Raw genomic sequence first — 18,279 nt, 5'->3', positions numbered from 1 at the left:
TGGGTTTTATGGGAACTTTAAAACTGGAAATATTTCCCTATGCAAATTAGAGTAATAGAGGTCTTCAGCAGACTGAGTCATATATAGAAGCAGTTGGAATATACCGGTACCCACATGATGTTTTCTCCCCGTGGGGCTCTCACAAGAAACTGTAACTTTTGGTTGCCTTAGTCTCCCTAGAAGCTATTGGTATCTCTAAGTAGGGTTTCTATTTAGGAACTTAGCAATACCTTGCAAATTGAACTCTTGTGACTCTTTTTCTTCAAGGTTTTAAAAGCCTTTATATTCTTCAATATTATAAAAGCCTCATAAAAGGCAGAGAAACAGTTCTACATGGACTAAGCATGGGGGAGGGAGAGCTTTCTGGAGAAGGGGAGGGCTTCTAATTTACTTTCCAAGGCTATTTTTTTTTATTTAGTGTGTCTGTGTTAACATCAAACCTCTCATTTGGGGAGTAAAGAGCTGCTCCTTTCAGCTATGCCTGACCCTGTCTCATTAAAAATAGGCTGCCATCAAAGAGGTGGACTACAGAGACAGTATTTCTCTCCGAATACCATCATCATCCTGCTCTTTTGAAAAAGAAGCACTCGTTCAACGGAGGGAGGAGGCAAAATCAGAGTGCTAATTATGCAGACAAAAATACAAATAGGCCAGAAAACAAAAAAGCGAGCAAAATGATGACCTTTTTCTTTAGCAACCTGTGTTTAATGTGAACTTTGCTAACAATTCTTCTTTGAGCATTCTCCCTTTGTTTTGTGCCATTCAGTAGACTCATTCGCACAACGTGCTAATGCAATATTTGCACATAATACGATGCCAAGGTACATGGCCTGCTTTAGTCGTAATATACGTGTGTTTCACCCTCACACCTTCTGTAATTGGCAGTGAAACAAACCCGGAGTGCCAGGCTTAGCATTATACCTGAACCAGTGCTTGTACCGTGTTTCTCCCAAAGAAACCATTATTGGGAAGCCAGTAACAAACCTTGGCTTCACGTTGTGGGTTGTTTAGAGAGGGCTATGCTCTCCCATGAGGCTTATGTAGCTTAGCCCCTGGGTAGTATGTAGTGGCAGGACCATGGCAGAAGCTCAACAGCTGTGATCACTCTGGAGACCTGCACCTGTTTAGACTAAGCCATGGTTTGCACTACATCCAAGCCAATTAGAGTAAACCATGGTACCACACTACATCAGGTCATTGTGCCACCCTAGCTTTCTAATTAGGGATTTGTTTCCCAGGATTTTTATTCAGTTTAAGCTAAGTGCTGCTTTTCTGCAAATTTAAATGATCGTTTGTATTCTGGAAAGGAGTATAGATTTACCCATATCTAATGTTGTTGTTGTTGTTTAGTCGTTTAGTCGTGTCCGACTCTTCATGACCCCATGGACCAGAGCACGCCAGGCACCTCTGTCCTCCACTACTTCCTGCAGTTTGGTCAAACTCATGCTGGTAACCTCGAAAACACTATCCAACCATCTTGTCCTCTGTCGCCCCCTTCTCCTTGTGCCCTCCATCTTTCCCAGCATCAGGGTCTTCTCCAGGGAGTCTTCTCTTCTCATGAGGTGGCCAAAGTATTGGAGCCTCAGCTTCACGATCTATCCTTCCAGTGAGCACTCAGGGCTGATTTCCTTAAGAATGGATGTGTTTGATCTTCTTGCAGTCCATGGGACTCTCAAGAGTCTTCTAATACTACACTTTTAATGAGGGTGAAAGAGGAGAGCGCAAAATATGGTCTGAAGCTCAACATAAAACAACAACAACAACAACAACAACAAAAAACCAAGATCATGGCCACTGGGCCCATCACCTCCTAGCAAATAGAAGGGGAAGAAATGGAGGCAGTGAGAGATTTTACTTTCTTGGGCTCCATGATCACTGCAGATGGTGACAGCAGCCATGAAATTAAAAGACGCCTGCTTCTTGGGAGAAAAGCAATGACAAACCTAGACAGCATCTTAAAAAGCAGAGATATCACCTTGCCAACAAAGGTCCGTATAGTAAAAGCCATGGTTTTCCCAGTAGTGATGTATGGAAGCTGGACCATAAAGAAGGCTGATCGCCGAAGAATTGATGCTTTTGAATTATGGTGCTGGAGGAGACTCTTGAGAGTCCCATGGACTGCAAGAAGATCAAACCTATCCATTCTGAAGGAAATCAGCCCTAAGTGCTCACTGGAAGGACAGATCCTGAAGCTGAGGCTCCAATACTTTGGCCACCTCATGAGAAGAGAAGACTCCCTGGGAAAGACCCTGATGTTGGGAAAGATTGAGGGCACAAGGAGAAGGGGACGACAGAGGACGAGATGGTTGGACAGTGTTCTCGAAGCTACAAACATGAGTTTGACCAAACTGCGGGAGGCAGTGGAAGACAGGAGTGCCTGGCGTGCTCTGGTCCATGGGGTCACGAAGAGTCGGACACGACTAAATGACTAAACAACAACAACAATACTACTACACCGAGCTGTTTTCCTCTCCCTGCAATGCATATAGTATGTAATGGTGCAGCAAGCAGTTCATTTGATTTCGTTTTGAAGCTTACAAAACATTTCAAGTAAAATGATGCAACCTGTACATGTTGCTTTCCTTACTTGGCATTATATTTTTAATGCTGGGTTTCATAGTGTAGAACAATAATTTAAGAAATGTTTCTTCTGGCCTTTTATTGAACAAATATACTCTTTGCTGTGTGCTTTTGTGACATGGCTAGAGATTCTCGGCCCTTTGCTTTTCATTGTTTATTGTTTCTGTTAGACAAAAGCTCTAGTGTGCCGCTGTAACTCCCACCACAGCCATGCTTGTATTTTCAGAAAAGAAAATGGGTCATTTTCTCAAAAGCTGGTTGGGGAGAGATGTTCCAAGTTGTGATTTTTCCATGGAGCTGTTTCTGCACACAATTAAAGTTTACAGAATATTAGACTCTGGTTTATCCAACACCTAAGTTAATTATTCAGATACTTTTTACCTTCAGAAATCAAGTGAAAGCAGCAGCAGTGACTCAAATCACCTGCCTCAAACGTCTGCAAGTTGTTGTTTTATTGTGGTAATAGAAATTAAGCTGGGAGACAGTTTAAAAACAAATCACATTGCTTGGATCCAGGGTTCCTACATTTGCAGGACGTTCCTGCTGGAAAAGTGGTGGAGAAGTTATCTTCCACTGATATTTCTTTTCCCCCTGTAGCCCTTTTACGCATTGAAAATCTCTTCTGGTGGACTGGATGCCCCTCTAGGACTGTGTGGGTGAGAGAGTAGGGGGCTGCAGCGGGGAGAGGAAATGGGCAAAAATCACCTGCCTACTTCCTCTGATGGGAGCCTACACTGGATTGCAGTCCCCTTCCTCAAATGAAAGGGCAGCTCCCCCCCCCAACTTGTTTAATAGCTTTTGTCTCTTTTTAGCAAATGTTAATTTTTAACATCTTTTGAAAGTTTTTAATACCTGTTTTTAACTGTTATTTAATGAGAATTCTAATGTTTCGTTTTATATTTTTGTGGACGTTTTAGAGGGTTGTTGTTGTTTTTTGCAATCAAGCAGTATATAAATTTTGTTAAATAAATATAAATAATAAATATAGGATTTGGTTTTCTGCAGATGCATTTATGTGTCTGTATGAAGCCAGACAGTGAACTGGTAGGACTAGAAAGTACAAAACATAATGGTATGGAATTTAATTATGGCTTTCTGCTTTCTACACTTCTCAGTGCAGAATTGATACCTGCTTTCAGTTTCACTGTGAATTGTCCACCATCTCTTCTTCTTTTCTATGCAGAGACTGTGGAAAACAAAAGTGTTTTATCTGCTAGGTTGTGTGTGTGTGTGTGTGTGTGTGTGTGTGTATGAGAGAGAGATTATAACAAGAATAAGGTGATTATTATAATATTACTTTCCATATGTGTGGAGACATGTACTTAAACCATAACTTACCGGTAATTCTTTTGGGCAACTTGTGGATACAGTTTCATCTTAAAGCCACACCAGTAGTTCAGAAAGATAGATGACGTTTTGAGCCCAGAATTATTAGATGCAGCCATTCTTAATACATAATGATGCCTCTGGCTGTTTCTAAAACTTCACCAACTGTTTGACTTCATTGGAAATTGTGGTGAAAAATGCTGTTTGTTTGTTTATTGCAAATGAATGTGAACCGAATGTTCTAAGCCAAAAGCAGGTGGATTTAAGGTCAGCAATACAAAACCCAGACGTTGATGGTTAATATTTCCAAAGCAGAACTTTCCGTGACATATTCCCTTTATTGCCCATCGCACAAATGACCACATGGGCATCTTACAGTCTTCAGTTCAGCATGGGAGAAATCATTGTATATTGCCACTAAATATATCTCTTGACATCTCTGTCTCTTGTCTTTGGGCAGCAAAATCACAGAGCGGGTGGGGGCAAACTAAGTGCCGTCTAACTTCGTTAATTTTACCTGCGATTCCTAGCATGAGAAATACTGGCATGGTTTTTATTATGTCATTAGCGATAAGTTGCTAAATGCCACAGGTAGAGCAGAATAATTATGAGCAAGAGTTCCTTAATAGGATACAGTATTCCCCCTCTTATTCTCCCAGCCATGCTCTGGGCAGAGTTGTTATGGAATCCAGAAATGCTCCACACTTACTTCTCTAGGTGTTATTTGCACTAGCCTGAATCTAGTGCTTACATCATGGAGTGAAGTGAGGTGGTCATTCTGGAACAGGTGTGGGAAACCCTTGGCCCTCCAGATGTTGCTGAACTGCAACTCACATCATCCCTGGCCAGTGGCTATACTAGCTGGGCCTGATGGGAGTTGTAGTTAGAATCATAGAATTGTAGAGTTGGAAGGGACCCCAAGGTCCAGCCCCGTGAGATGCAGGAATCTCAGCTAAAGCATCCATAACAGATGGCCATCCAACCTCTGCTTAAAAACCTCCCAAGGATAGAGAGTCCACAACTTCCTGAGAGAGACTGTTCCATCTATAGTGGGGCTGCAGATTGCTCACCCATGCTCTGTTAGATCAGCACCAGGTTCAGTTGTTGTTGTTGTTGTTGTTGTTGTTGTTGTTGTTGTTCTGCAAGGGAACACAAAGTCAGTTAAGAGAAAATTCATTGTTGGATAGAGTAGTATGAGAATTCCTCTTCATAACTGAATGGGAATTTCAGGGCTGAATAAAGAAAACACACAAGGATGCAGACAGCGCAGTGGGGCTGTTGTATCATATGGGCAATATAACTTGTGCTAAAAACTTGCAACGCAGAAAAGTCTCTCAACATTGCCTAGGAATGGTTTTTAAAATGGTTTTGCTCATCTCACAATAGAGTATAGACAGATAAACTCAAATGTGAGCAGGCATGCCAGTTAATTGTTATATAATTTTTTAAAAACCAACTTACAATAACATTGTTTTTTGACATGGGCTCTGTGGGTTTGTGTGATTACCATTGTTCAAAAGGAATTTTAATCCATAGGGAACATACTCCCTTACACTGAGTCAGGCCATTGATCCATTCAGCTCAGTACTGTCTGCACTGACTGGTAGCAGCTCTCTAGGGTTTCAGACTTTCTCAGTGCTGCCTGGATATTTCTGGGGATTGAACCAGTGTCTTCTGCATTCAGAACAGATGGTCTATTGATGAGCAACAGGCATTCCCCTAACTCTGTTTCTGTGTGGTTGAGAAATATATAAGTACATTAGACAATTCACACAATAAGACACTGTCGACGATCCTGATTTATCAGATCAGCTTAAGTTTCTTTTCTTTTTGCTGTGGGGGATTGATTTTTTTAAATAAGCACACCGCACTAATATTTTTGGGCTAGGATGTGCTGAATGAGGTGTTATTGACTTCCTAAAAAAATATGCATGAGGATTTGAGGACACAACAGTACTGTTGTTGTCCTTACTAACAGTGGCGTAGCGTGGGTTGTCAGCACCCGGAGCAAGGCAAGTAATTTGCGCCCCCTAACCCCCCACGCTACGCCACTGGGGCAGAGAGCTGCGAGTGCGCGCCCCCCCCCGATGTTGCGCCCGGTGCGGCCGGCCCCCCCTGCACCCCCACGCTATGCCACTGCTTACTAATAATCAAATAATCTCCCCAAGTCAACCCACGCCCACATACCTAATGCAGAATTTAGCATTCCAAGCGGTCGGTTCTTTTGCTTGCCCTTCTACTGTTGTTTTTCTCCAGATCTAGCTCTAAATCACAAGCATTTAAATTGTTCTTGGCCCAGTGGGACTGAAAACTATGTCTAATTTGACCTTATCTTTTAAAAGGGTATCTGTATTGACACTTCATTATCCAACACATTGATAATTGCTAGAAATCCAATCCTGTTTCCTCCTGCTGTGGAAAAAGGCATGTGTGCTCTTTTCCTATCTCTGGTCCAAAGGGATCCCTAATCCCATTGCTCCTAAACTGGGGAGACATCAAAGAACTGTATCAGGGATCCTCCTCATCTGTATTTATCAACACATCGGATGGAACTATCCAGTGCTGTCCAACTTGAATCATATAGGATACTACTTTAGATCTTGTTACAGATAACTTTAGCTGCTGTCACCAAGGATAGGAGTAGGCGGTCCGCTTCTTGGGTGTTCGTACTGGGGGTAAAAAGAACTGGGCTATTCCAGTGAATAGAGGTGGCAAAGAGGTGTGTTTTTTTTTTTTTTTTACTTTCATCAGATTAGCATCAGTTTTCATAGGCTTCTGCAGGGGTTTCCATTACCCCACACAAACCTATAGAAAGCTTATCAGTGCAGGCGATATCACTTACATAAGGGTTTTTTGGGATGCAGGAAAACCTTTTCTTGCCCTTTGAATCTTTGTCTAATCCTTATTGTTCGTCTATATATTTTCAGTACGAGATGCAAGAAATCTGATTCCTATGGATCCAAATGGACTTTCAGATCCTTACGTGAAGCTGAAACTTATTCCAGATCCTAAGAATGAAAGTAAACAAAAAACAAAAACCATCCGTTCCACACTTAATCCACAATGGGGTGAGACATTCACATTGTAAGTTGAAATTTGATACTTTTCCTAGTGATATTTCCGATTGCATACGTCATCGTGTGTTTTAATAAATTAACAGAACGGCACCTATTTTTTTCTCTTCTTCATTCTTTTCATAGTAAGTTAAAGCCTACAGACAAAGACAGAAGATTATCCGTGGAAGTCTGGGATTGGGATCGGACAACTCGGAATGATTTCATGGGCTCTCTTTCTTTTGGAGTGTCGGAACTCATGAAATCACCTGCATGTGGATGGTAAAAAGCTCTTTGTTATGAATATGTTACTAATGCATTGCTATAATTATGGGCAATAAATCCTATTGACATATTTAAATATTTCCTAAACGTATCACCTGTGTTTTCACAGAATGCACAGTGTTGAAAACCTCAGTCAATAGATACTGAGGACAAAAAACACACAGAAACTAACTATTCTTTTTTGTTGGTTTTTAAAATATCAAAGCAACCATGTAACATCTCTCACTGTTGCTGCAAACTTAAGCACACTTGCTAAGGAGAGAGTCTCTTTAACCTGAAAGTAGTTACATTGGTCCATAAGAAAAAGACCTGAGATGGGTAGTTGGGCAATACCTTTTTTTAAGGCCAGCTGAAATAAGAAAAAGATGCAAAATCAGTCTCTCCTTTTAATACACTGAATGCAGGTACAAACTACTTAACCAGGAAGAAGGCGAGTATTACAATGTTCCGATACCAGAAGCAGATGACGATGGGAATGTAGAACTGAGACAGAAGTTTGAGGTGAGAATTTTAGCATACATTGTATGGCAAATCCCATGTTGAGCCTGATTCTGTGCTTCTGCTGCTGCAGTGCTTACTATAACAGACAGGAGCGACTTCCTGTCTCTTGCTTACTGTACAATTCTTTCTCTTGCCAGTCCACGGATCATCAATAATCACTAACTCTGAACTTGGTTTGCATAATTTTTGGCCAGTGTTAATGGTACGAATCTACTTTCACAATGGAATTTGGGACTGTAATTCGTTGCAATCGAACCAACATAGCAAGCAGACTGTGAGTTTCTGTGACTTTGAGGGCTCCATCCTTTCCTCACATGAAAGTTTTCCAGTAGACTGCATTACCATTAAGTAAATGAAAATGAAGGAGGACCCAGTTACTATCTTCTTGCCACTTTCCACAGGCAAGTTGATGATTGTCCCATTGACAGCTGGGGTCTCCCTTTGCCTCTGCTCCAATGTAGCTCTCTCTGTATGATTAAGTTTCATCATTTGACTAGTAGCCTCATCTACTTTGTTTAGATTTTACGTGTGCTGACTCTAAGGGTGGCACAGTGTTTCTTTGTCTATTTCTGCTTGAAAGAGAGGAACTGAGAGAAGTATTTGACAGAGTGATGAGAGAGAGGAAGAAAAGCGAATGTTGAGGAGGAGGGTGGAGTAAGAAATTGGAAACAGGAGGCCTGAGTGGTTTGGGGAGATTAAGGACTAGAAATGAATAGTGAAAATGGCAGGGGAAGGTGGCTGGGGACGGAAGGAAGTTAGGTACAGAGAAGGGGATGAAAGTGGTTGAATTTAGGAAATGCTTCTAGAGAATATTAACATCATCTTGATGCTGACAACACCATGAAGCTGACAGTATTGTGAAAATCATTCATTCCACTGTAGGGAGTTGTGTTATAACTCTGCTTCCATAGAAAATCAAGAGCTTCAAGACTTGGCTCTAATACATTTCTAGCACATCTTTCCTTTTATAATTATTCTCACAGCATAATTGGCCTCTAAGCTTCTTTTCCTGCTTCATCAAATGTTTGTAGGTCTTTTGGACAGTTTAGTAAAATGATGTAAAATAAAATATCTCATTTGATCATCTTAATCTGATAGGTTTTCGGGTACAGGGTATATAAAGTAATGCAACTAATTACGCAAATGTTGTAGAATCCTTAATTATTTTGTTTTTGCTTTGGTGTGAATATGGCACTTGCTGAAAAGATTTTAGGTTGTATCCAATGTTGTGTTCATATAGATCATATTGATCATATCTCTGGAACAAATTTTGATTGTCCGTGGTAGTTGGGAGTGTAGGGGAATTCTGTTATGCTAGCAGAATGACATCATTGAAGACAACGCTTTATTTTCATGTTACATTCTGAACTGCCTCTGGCAGGCACAAAAAGTGAACTGTGCTTCAGTAATGTTAACAATATACAATTCCAGCAGTGGAAGTGTCAATATACTTTTGAAGTTCTGGACACTTTAAAAAATGCCAATATTACCAATGTAATAGGGACGCGGGTGGCACTGTGGTCTAAACCACTGAGCCTTGGGATTGCTGATCAGAAGGTCAGCGGTTCAAATCCCCGCGATGGGGTGAGCTCCCGTTGCTCGGTTCCTGCTCCTGCCAACCTAGCAGTTTGAAAGCACGTCAAAGTGCAAGTAGATAAATAGGTACCACTCTGGCGGGAAGGTAGATGGCGTTTCCGTGCGCTGCTCTGGTTTGCCAGAAGTGGCTTAGTCATGCTGACCACATGACCCGGAAGCTGTACGCTGGCTCCCTGGGCCTATAGAGCGAGATAAGCACCGCAACCCCAGAGTCGTCCGCGACTGGACCTAAAGGTCAGGGGTCCCTTTACCTTTACCAATGTAATATTAAGGCGTATTTTTTACATGTTTAGCAGATGCAATACTTTGCAACTGTATATAAAGCCGTTGTATCTATTGAAATAATAGATGCGTTTTTGGACATTGACATATTGTTCCTTGTTTATGATCTGTAGACCAAATGAGCTGAATATTGCAACTCTTCCTACAGTTAATGGAGTGCACAGCGAAAAATTTAAGTAGCTTAAACCATGGGTAGGCAAACTAAGGCCCGGGGGCCGGATCTGGCCATATCGCCTTCTAAATCTGGTCTGGGAATCAGCGTGTTTTTACATGAGTAGAACGTGCCCTTTTATTTAAAATGCATCTCTGGGTTATTTGTGGGTTATAGGAATTCATTCTTCCCCCCCCCCCCCCCAAAAAAAATATAGTCTGGCCTCCCACAAGGTCTGAAGAACAGTGGACCGGCCCCCTGCTGAAAAAGTTTGCTGACCCCTGTAAACCAAGTTCCGTCTTCTTCTTGTTTTCTTTAGTTTTCAGACATCTCAGAGTACATATCATGCAAGTGGTATTAAACCGCAACGTCTCTCCATTTTTTTATTGGCTCACATTAGTCTTAGTCATATTTTTTCAGTTAATTACACAGAGTAATAAAAACCACACTACTGCTAGTAGTCCTCCTGAAGAGCACTGTTCTGCTGTTTGTGTTCCCATTTTATGCCTGAGAGCCTTTCAGTGCTTCTGATCTGAGGAGCCATTTTCCCGGACATAATTTCCTGAATAAGCTCATTCCTTATCGCTAGCAATCAGCACTGTCAGATCTGTTTCAGGCAGGGCTCCACAAAGACAACAGCAAGAGCACACCCTTTTGCCCTGTTGCTAGATCTCACATGCACTAGCCCAGGGGTCAGAAAACTTTTTCAGCAGGGGGCTGGTCCACTGTCCCTCAGACCTTGTGGGGGGCCGGACTATATTTTGAAAAAAAAAGAAAAAAAAGAGCAAATTCCTATGTCCCACAAATAACCCAGAGATGCATTTTAAATAAAAGGACAAATTCTACTCATGTAAAAACACGCTGATTCCTGGACCATCCGCAGGCCGGATTTAGAAAGCGATTGGGCTGGATCCGGCCCCCGGGCCTTAGTTTGCCTATCCATGCACTAGCCTGTATATGGAATCTTGCTCCCCACAACAACCCTCTTGTTTGCTGTGCAGTGTATGGGGGCTGCCCTGTTCTCTGTGAGGCTTACAATAAATGAGAAAACAATTTGAATATAAAATAAGCCATAAAAATATAACGTAAAAAAACCCATTGCACCCCCCCAGAGTCAAAACATGGGCCTATAGGGGATATTGGGGTGGATGGAAATCAGCCAGTAATATATATTTCTGCATACTGGCTGCAGGCTTCGAGGCCTGGCCTAAACGGCCTTTTCAAAATTACCTGGTGCAGGCACAAATGTTCCAGGTGAGAGAACAGAACCCAGCAGAGAAGTCACAGCTGATTAGAAGAGTCAGCTGCAGCTGGTATTGAACATGTTGAAATCATTATTCCTTTATGGCCCCTAGCCTATTTCCAATGCACACGCAATTTAGTTTATTTTGGCAGGTTCTGTGCATAACTATTAGTAATTTAGGATCCATGAGAGATTTAAAAGTAAGTCTGAAAGCCTCATTGCTCTCCTGCAGGACCAAGAAACAGCTCAGAAGAGCAGGTTACCTGGACCCTGAGACCATCCTCTGAGGCCCTTCTTCGTGTGCCTCCCCCACGAGAGGCCCGGAGGGTGGCAACACGAGAACAGGCCTTTTCTGCAGTGGCTCCCTGTTTGTGGAATGCTCTCCCCAGGGTGATTTGCCTGGCGCCTTCATTATATACCTCTAGGCGCCAGGCAGAAACGTTCCTCTCAAACCAGGCCTTTGGCTGATGACATCTGATACCCTTTTAATTATGTTGTGAGGGTGGACTTATTGGCTTGCTGATCTTCTTATTTTTACTATGTATCTTGTGGCTTTTATATTATAATTTTGTGTTGTGAACTGCCCTGAGTTCTATGGATGAAGGGCAGTGTTAAGTTGTGGGTGAACACATCAGACGACACAGTGATTCTTCAAACAGCTCTTGTTTACTCACAGGCCAGAACAGAACTGAACTGAAGGGTTCAGCCAGCCTGCTTATATAGAGCTCCACTAGAACGCAACAGTAACCATTTTCTGTAACTATCCAATCACTGAACGTCACTTGCAATCCCTTATTTGCATATGTGGACCTGAGTGAAAACTATCTACAATATCCCCCTGCTGGCCCAGGGTGATAACTTCAGTATATAACAGGCAGTATACAAATTGAATGAATGAATGAATGAATGAATGAATTATAATAATAATAATGGTCAGGCAGCATGGATGGAAGTGGCCTCAGCTCAATGATTCCAATACACTGAATGGGATACAGTTCGTCCAACTTTTTTGCGTTGATGCTTCCATTTCCCAAGAAACTGGCATCATGAAAGGGAACTTCAGTAGTGTGGAGGATCACTTTTTTAAAAAAACTTTTCCCATAGCATTGATTGTTGCGTGTTTGTTGGTACTGGGGTGAAGAAACCTGGGCAGGTAAAAAAAATAAATGGAATGACTAGCTGGCTCCCTGATTCCACACTTAGTTGTTCATTCTAAAATGTCACAGGGCATACTTGTTAATTAAAACTTTTTTTTTTACCTTTCTCTTTGACAAATGTAAGTAATATCAGGCCACACCATTTTCCAAAACACTGTTTTTTCCCCTGCTGCTGGTCGCTGGTTGCTCTGCTCTGCCTCTCTAGTGTCACATTTTAATTCTTCCTCCCACCTTCTGTGTCCTTTGTTATCTGCCACTTGAATACCACCGGAGGGGAATCAGGGTTTGAATGCAGTCAAAAAGGTAAAATACTGCATTAGGGACATATGAGCAGTGTTCTACCGATATAGCAGCATAAAATAATTTTTAAAATTAAGCAATAAAAGGGACACGGTAATAACACATTATGAACATAAAAAATAGGATGTCCTGTTGTCCATCCACGTTATCAAACCATTCCTTAACCCTTCCTTAAGATTAAAAACCATGAATGTAGATACGCCCTTGGTCATGTTCTTTAATTCCAGTCATTCTATTTGGGAGTAAAACCTCTTTGAATACCACCCCATGTCTCAACCCTCTGGAGCAGATTGGAGGGGGATGGCAGGGAGCTGAAGAGAGATGCTGGAATTCTGACTCAGGCATTGAACTGCTATCAGAAGATTCTAAGTCTGGTGTCAAGGACCATTGGCTTAGATAGCTTTTAACGGGGATTAGACAAGTTTGCAGAGGATAGATAAGTTGAATGTGCCATGTTCAGAAGCAAAGTACCCTTGAATATCTGATGTCCCTGTAGGAATCGGAACGCTGGATTAAACTGGACCTTTGGTCACATCCAGCAGGGCTCGTCTTGTATTAAGTCCCTTCCACTGCATCTTTTTTGAATTTAGCTTTTAGGAGTGTGTGTGAGAATCTAAGTATCTATGTGTGTATGTATAAAACACACGCGCATTCATACAGACTCTCTCTCCCACCCTGCTACAGATGCTAACTGAGCTCTGCAGTCTGTCACACATTTTTTAATGTACACAAATTAATAGAAGATTAGCACCTTGCACAGCAAAAAAAAAACCACACATTTGCATTAACTGAGTTTATCCTTACCTATTTTCAGATAATCCAATAAAGCTGTGACTTAATAATAGTCAGTTCTTGACAATATTATCCTCTTATTTTTCTTCTATGTAATTTCTTGACGGGTAAACACAAGCAAATAAACCCACCCACTTTGTATGGTGTTTTGCAGCTTAAGAGCTTTCACGGAAACTATCTTGCTGCAAAGAGTGGATTTCATAAAATCATAGAATTGTAGAGTTGGAAGGGACCCTGAGGACCATCTAGTCCAACCCCCTGCAGTGCAGGAATATTCAGCTGTCTCATACCTGCAGCCTTTGCATACTTAGCACCATGCTCTAACTGATTAAGCTATCCAGGCTGTTCCTGAGAATTAAGCATTTTTGGTAGTAGTCTGTGAAATTCAGTGTTTGAAAAAGAAAAGGTTCTGACCTCCTTTTTACTCCTTTGCCCTAGTCCTTAAGGTAAAGGTAAAGGTACCCCTGCCCGTACGGGCCAGTCTTGACAGACTCTAGGGTTGTGTGCCCATCTCACTCAAGAGGCCGGGGGCCAGCGCTGTCCGGAGACACTTCCGGGTTACGTGGCCAGCGTGACATCACTGCTCTGGCGAGCCAGAGCCGCACACAGAAACGCCGTTTACCTTCCCGCTAGTAAGCGGTCCCTATTTATCTACTTGCACCCGGGAGTGCTTTCGAACTGCTAGGTTGGCAGGCACTGGGACCGAACAACGGGAGTGCACCCCGCCGCAGGGATTCAAACCACCGACCTTTCAATCGGCAAGCCCTAGGCGCTGAGGCTTTTACCCACAGCGCCACCCGCGTCCCGCCCTAGTCCTTAGTTGGCACAAAAGAGTCTTTGAGAAAGAGTATTCTTGCAGAGTACAGTGGTACCTCGGGTTAAGTATGTAATTCGTTCCAGAGGTCCGTTCTTAACCTGAAACTGTTCTTAACTTGAAGACCACTTTAGCTAATGGGGCCTCCTGCTGCTGCCGCGCCGCCGGAGCACGATTTCTGTTCTCAACCTGAAGCAAGGTTCTTAACCCGAGGTACTATTTCTGGGTTAGTGGAGTCTGTAACCTGAAGCGTATGTAACCCGAGGTACCACTGTATTGCTGCTTTTATTCTTAAAAAGTCTTCTTCTCCAACCACAACTGACAGCTTTTACACACACCAAACGCAACCAGCTTTCTACCATCCAACCAATCCATACCCAACACTAACACTGACCACTCTATATATGCAGGTTCAATTTGGTGAAAGGTTGCACGAGTCATTGTAGGCCGCTGACTCTGGCTGACTTAGTTCTTTTAGCATTAAAGAAACAGCGGCCAATTTTTAGCCCTGACAATTCTGAACGACTTTGTTTCTCTGACTTTATTGCAAACCTACAGTTTGCTACAACCCTCCCCCCCCCCCCGGACTCTCTGATCTGTAAAAATTATAGGGTCTGTGTAAATTTGTATATATCCAAATATAGTCATAAGAAGAGGCAAAGAGCTATCTAGAACATGGAAAAAAGTGCCACCAACTCTGAGTGCTGCAGATACCATTCATCCTTTTCTTGTGGGTTCTGTGAGTTTGTAATTACTGTTCCAAGCCTATATTCCCCTCCAGCTTTAAGAGCTAGAGACTGGCTTTTTTCCCTAATGAAAACTGGAGTTCTCCAGAAAAAGACATTAATTTCAGAACCTGCCCAGTGCAATCACAGCATACACACAACCCTGATTAAATGCTTTCTCAATTTATCGTTCAAATCATGTATCTGAACACAGTCGCACTAGAATGCCTAACCACCACAGAATATGCCAACTGGCTTGTGCAGTGAAAAGAATAATGAACCCAAATCACTGCTCAGATCTTAAGCAGAACTGATAGAAAAACCTTTTCCAGGCTTCAAGCTGTTGTCTTAGGGGTGCTCAGATGGCTAGACAGGAGGGGGCAAAATTGCATCCAGGGAATTTCTTTCTCTTATGATAGTAATGATCTGTCCTAGGCAGTAAGTGCCAGCAAAAATTGTTTCTTCAAGTGCCTTCACCTTGATGACTTCTATTTACCTTAAACATACCAAGCAAAGAATGCAGAAGATGCTTCTTAAATGCTCCATTAGAAAATATTTTACTTCAAATCCTACTTGAGGGGTGGTCCTGATTACTTCTAGGAAACAATTAATCCATTTTTTGTGTTTGTATAGCGAGCATCCAATTGGATAGACCTTTCCAACTCTACAATATCTTTTTTGAGCCAAGGCAACCAGAACTGTACACCGTATTCTGAGTCTGGTTGCACCATAGATTCCCAACTCTTTAAGTCATTTATGAACAAGTTAAAAAGCACAGGTCCCAAGACCAATCCATTTTTTACCTCCCTCCATCAGACAAAAATGTTTGTTTATAACCATGCTTTTGGCTGATTAAACATTCTATGGCCTTTTAAATGCTTTTTTGGGGGGAGGGGGGCTATTGGTTTGTGTTTGTTTGTTTGTTTGTTTGTTTGTATTTTGTGTTCTCATTTTGAATTTTTATGTTGTAAACCACCCTGTGATCTTCAGATGAAGGGCAATATACAAAGAGAAGAAGAATAACTGTCCATTTATTCTTACTCTGTGCTTCTTTAGAAAAATCTGTGTTAGAATCTTGTGCTAATGGACTAAACTGAAAATACAAGAAGTCAGATGTCTCAACAATGATGGTCTCTTAGCTCATGGGCTGCAAAGAGGATGTTTCATTCATCATGGCATGATGATCTCCTTGAGAAGCAGGTGGTACCTCTTCAGAAATAATTGGCTTTTATTGCGTAATACACAATTGTGTCATCTTGCTTGCACAATAACTTTCCACTTGTGCAAATGAGACTCCTTGTCCTCTCCCCCAGAGACCCCAGCACACCCTCAAAAATAATTTGAGAAGGTTGGGGGACCCTCAAGAGCAGGCCTAGGAGAGGAAAGAGGGGAGTCCCATCATGACTACTGACGCAACATTGGATCTTGCCCATTTAGTGAATAACCAGTGCTTAGTACTGTGTTCTCAGCCATGTGATGAACATCATAATGAGATGGATACACAATCATGAATGTGGAAAAACGTGGGCATGAGTGTACACACAGTAATGTGAATCTATCTGCATACATTATTATGAATCATGAAATGGATGGAGCAACTCATAGTGGGCAAAAAACCAAACGGTTTGCATTTGTTGCGCTGAAGCAGTGCATTAAAACCCCTAAATAAGAACTATGGCGATATGTTCATACAATTGGTAGTAGTGATATATAAGTAATTTTACTACAGCCCGCAAGGAAAACAAGGACCGTGGAGGAGCATTTGCATACATCACTCTCTCCCTGTCGCCAAGGTTCTGCACTGAAGTTCTTTCAGAATCTGGTGCTACTCTTTCCCTTGCCAATGCTGCCCTAGGGTTATTCAGGAACCGTGGAACAGAACAAGATTGGCTTCAGGCCGAAGCACCGGAAAAGGTGGTGGTTTGTGGGGGAAGGGTTAACCGTTACGGTCTTGTTCATCACAGGTGATGTGCTTCTGTGTTGTCTAATTTTAAACCATCTTTACCACAGTTTCATGTTAAAGGCCAGCAGAATGTATCAGTACAAGTCTTGGCTATAAATAAGTAAGACTCCTCAGTTTTCACCTCGCAAGAGGTAGGTGACTCAGAGCTGCTATAAATAACTCTTTATGATGATTCCCTTGCCCTTTAGCAAGCAAGCAGCGTATTACACGGCTGTGCCACATATAAGATGATGGATCACATAGTGTGTGCTAACTAGCAGGAATGAGTCTGTGAACAAGAAGCACAAATATTTTTTAAAAAGGCACAAAGAGTCAATGTATAACATGGCCTTTTATGAAATTGGCATGGCTGTTGCTGAGTCAGTTCTGGCACTGTCCTGCTCAGAACTTACAAAGTTCAAGTTTCAGAAGGGACCTCGCCCATCTACTCTCTGCCCTGCTGTGCTTTGTCATTCACAAGCAATTGCTGTTTCCTAAATTAAGTAAAAAAACAACAATACAGATTTCAGGAAAAATGAAATGCTGCATGGCAGTGTGAGAGGGGCATTCAGGCAAAAGTGCCAAAGGGCATGAATGAGTGGGAGATAATTTTTGAGGGGAAAACCCGTCATGACTCAAACTAGAAAATAGTACCCTATGTTAATAGGGATGAATATATATGTTTGCGGGTGGAGATTTACACAGTTCTACCTCACTGCATGAGAAACATGATGCTCCCTCTTAAGGTTTCTCTCATTGCCACACCTCCATAGAATTACAGTATATAGAATTGCACTATGTCATTATTTTATTCATATTTTCTCCCTCCCCCAGAGATCAGCAAGTTATCCTTGCATGCAAGCCTCATAAAACTTATTGCTGTTCTCAAATGGATACCTTTAGCAGGCAAATGGTAGGCTGGGAACGCTGTCTTGGTCAATGATTCCATCTGTCAAATGATGCTGTGTATTGAGGTAAATGACAATTTTTGCAGATAGGGATATGTTTTGCTTCCTTCATTAATTATGTACTTTCCCCTTTTTGCTTAAGGGCAATGCCATGCATTGTGTCTGCTATTGGAGGTGAAGTTACTGATTTTTACTCGGCTCTCAGCTATCCCTTCAAAAATAAGTTGTGTTTCCTACATTGCTGCTGCCATAAATCTGTTGCAACTCATTATTGTTGTTTTGGTTCGCTCTCCCATTTTTAACAAGGCAGGCTCCCTCCATCCTTTTCTGTCATTTTCAGTACTCCAAGTACATACTGCCTTCTTCAAGGTAGTTTTCTCCTTTTAAATTGTTTCATTTGCATCCACAACATTTCTTTCCAGGGTTATTTTTCGCTTTCCAAAATTCAGATCCCAGTTCATATGTGTCACCTCTTTAGGATGCATTGAATCTTCTAATATTAGTTATCGCTGCTCATCCACTTAAATCAGGCATAGGCAAACTCCAGCCCTCCAGGTGTTTGGGACTTCAGTTCCCACCATCCCTGACCCCACTGGTCTTGTTAGCTAGGGATGATGGGAATTG

General features: G+C 41.9%; 1 protein-coding gene and 1 long non-coding RNA gene across 4 annotated transcripts in view; both read left to right on the top strand.

The window, feature by feature from the left end:
* The window catches only part of PRKCA (protein kinase C alpha), a 139,382-nt gene that overhangs the window by 83,493 nt on the left and 37,610 nt on the right, over positions 1-18,279 (top strand). For all 3 annotated transcript variants that reach the window (XM_077924028.1, XM_077924026.1, XM_077924027.1), the window contains exons 5-7: positions 6,834-6,990; positions 7,107-7,241; positions 7,649-7,745. In XM_077924028.1, coding sequence (XP_077780154.1) covers positions 6,834-6,990; positions 7,107-7,241; positions 7,649-7,745 — 389 coding nt within the window. The remainder of the gene's footprint in view (positions 1-6,833; positions 6,991-7,106; positions 7,242-7,648; positions 7,746-18,279) is intronic.
* LOC144326900 (uncharacterized) lies at positions 7,753-16,477 on the top strand. The gene is made up of 2 exons (XR_013391787.1): positions 7,753-9,575; positions 11,250-16,477. It is a non-coding gene; the product is annotated as an uncharacterized LOC144326900 (long non-coding RNA).

The sequence above is a fragment of the Podarcis muralis genome, chromosome 2 (assembly GCF_964188315.1).
Source record: "Podarcis muralis chromosome 2, rPodMur119.hap1.1, whole genome shotgun sequence".
Taxonomy (NCBI): Eukaryota; Metazoa; Chordata; class Lepidosauria; order Squamata; family Lacertidae; genus Podarcis; species Podarcis muralis.
Note: the sequence above shows the minus strand (reverse complement) of the source record. Positions and strands in the feature narration are given on the sequence as shown.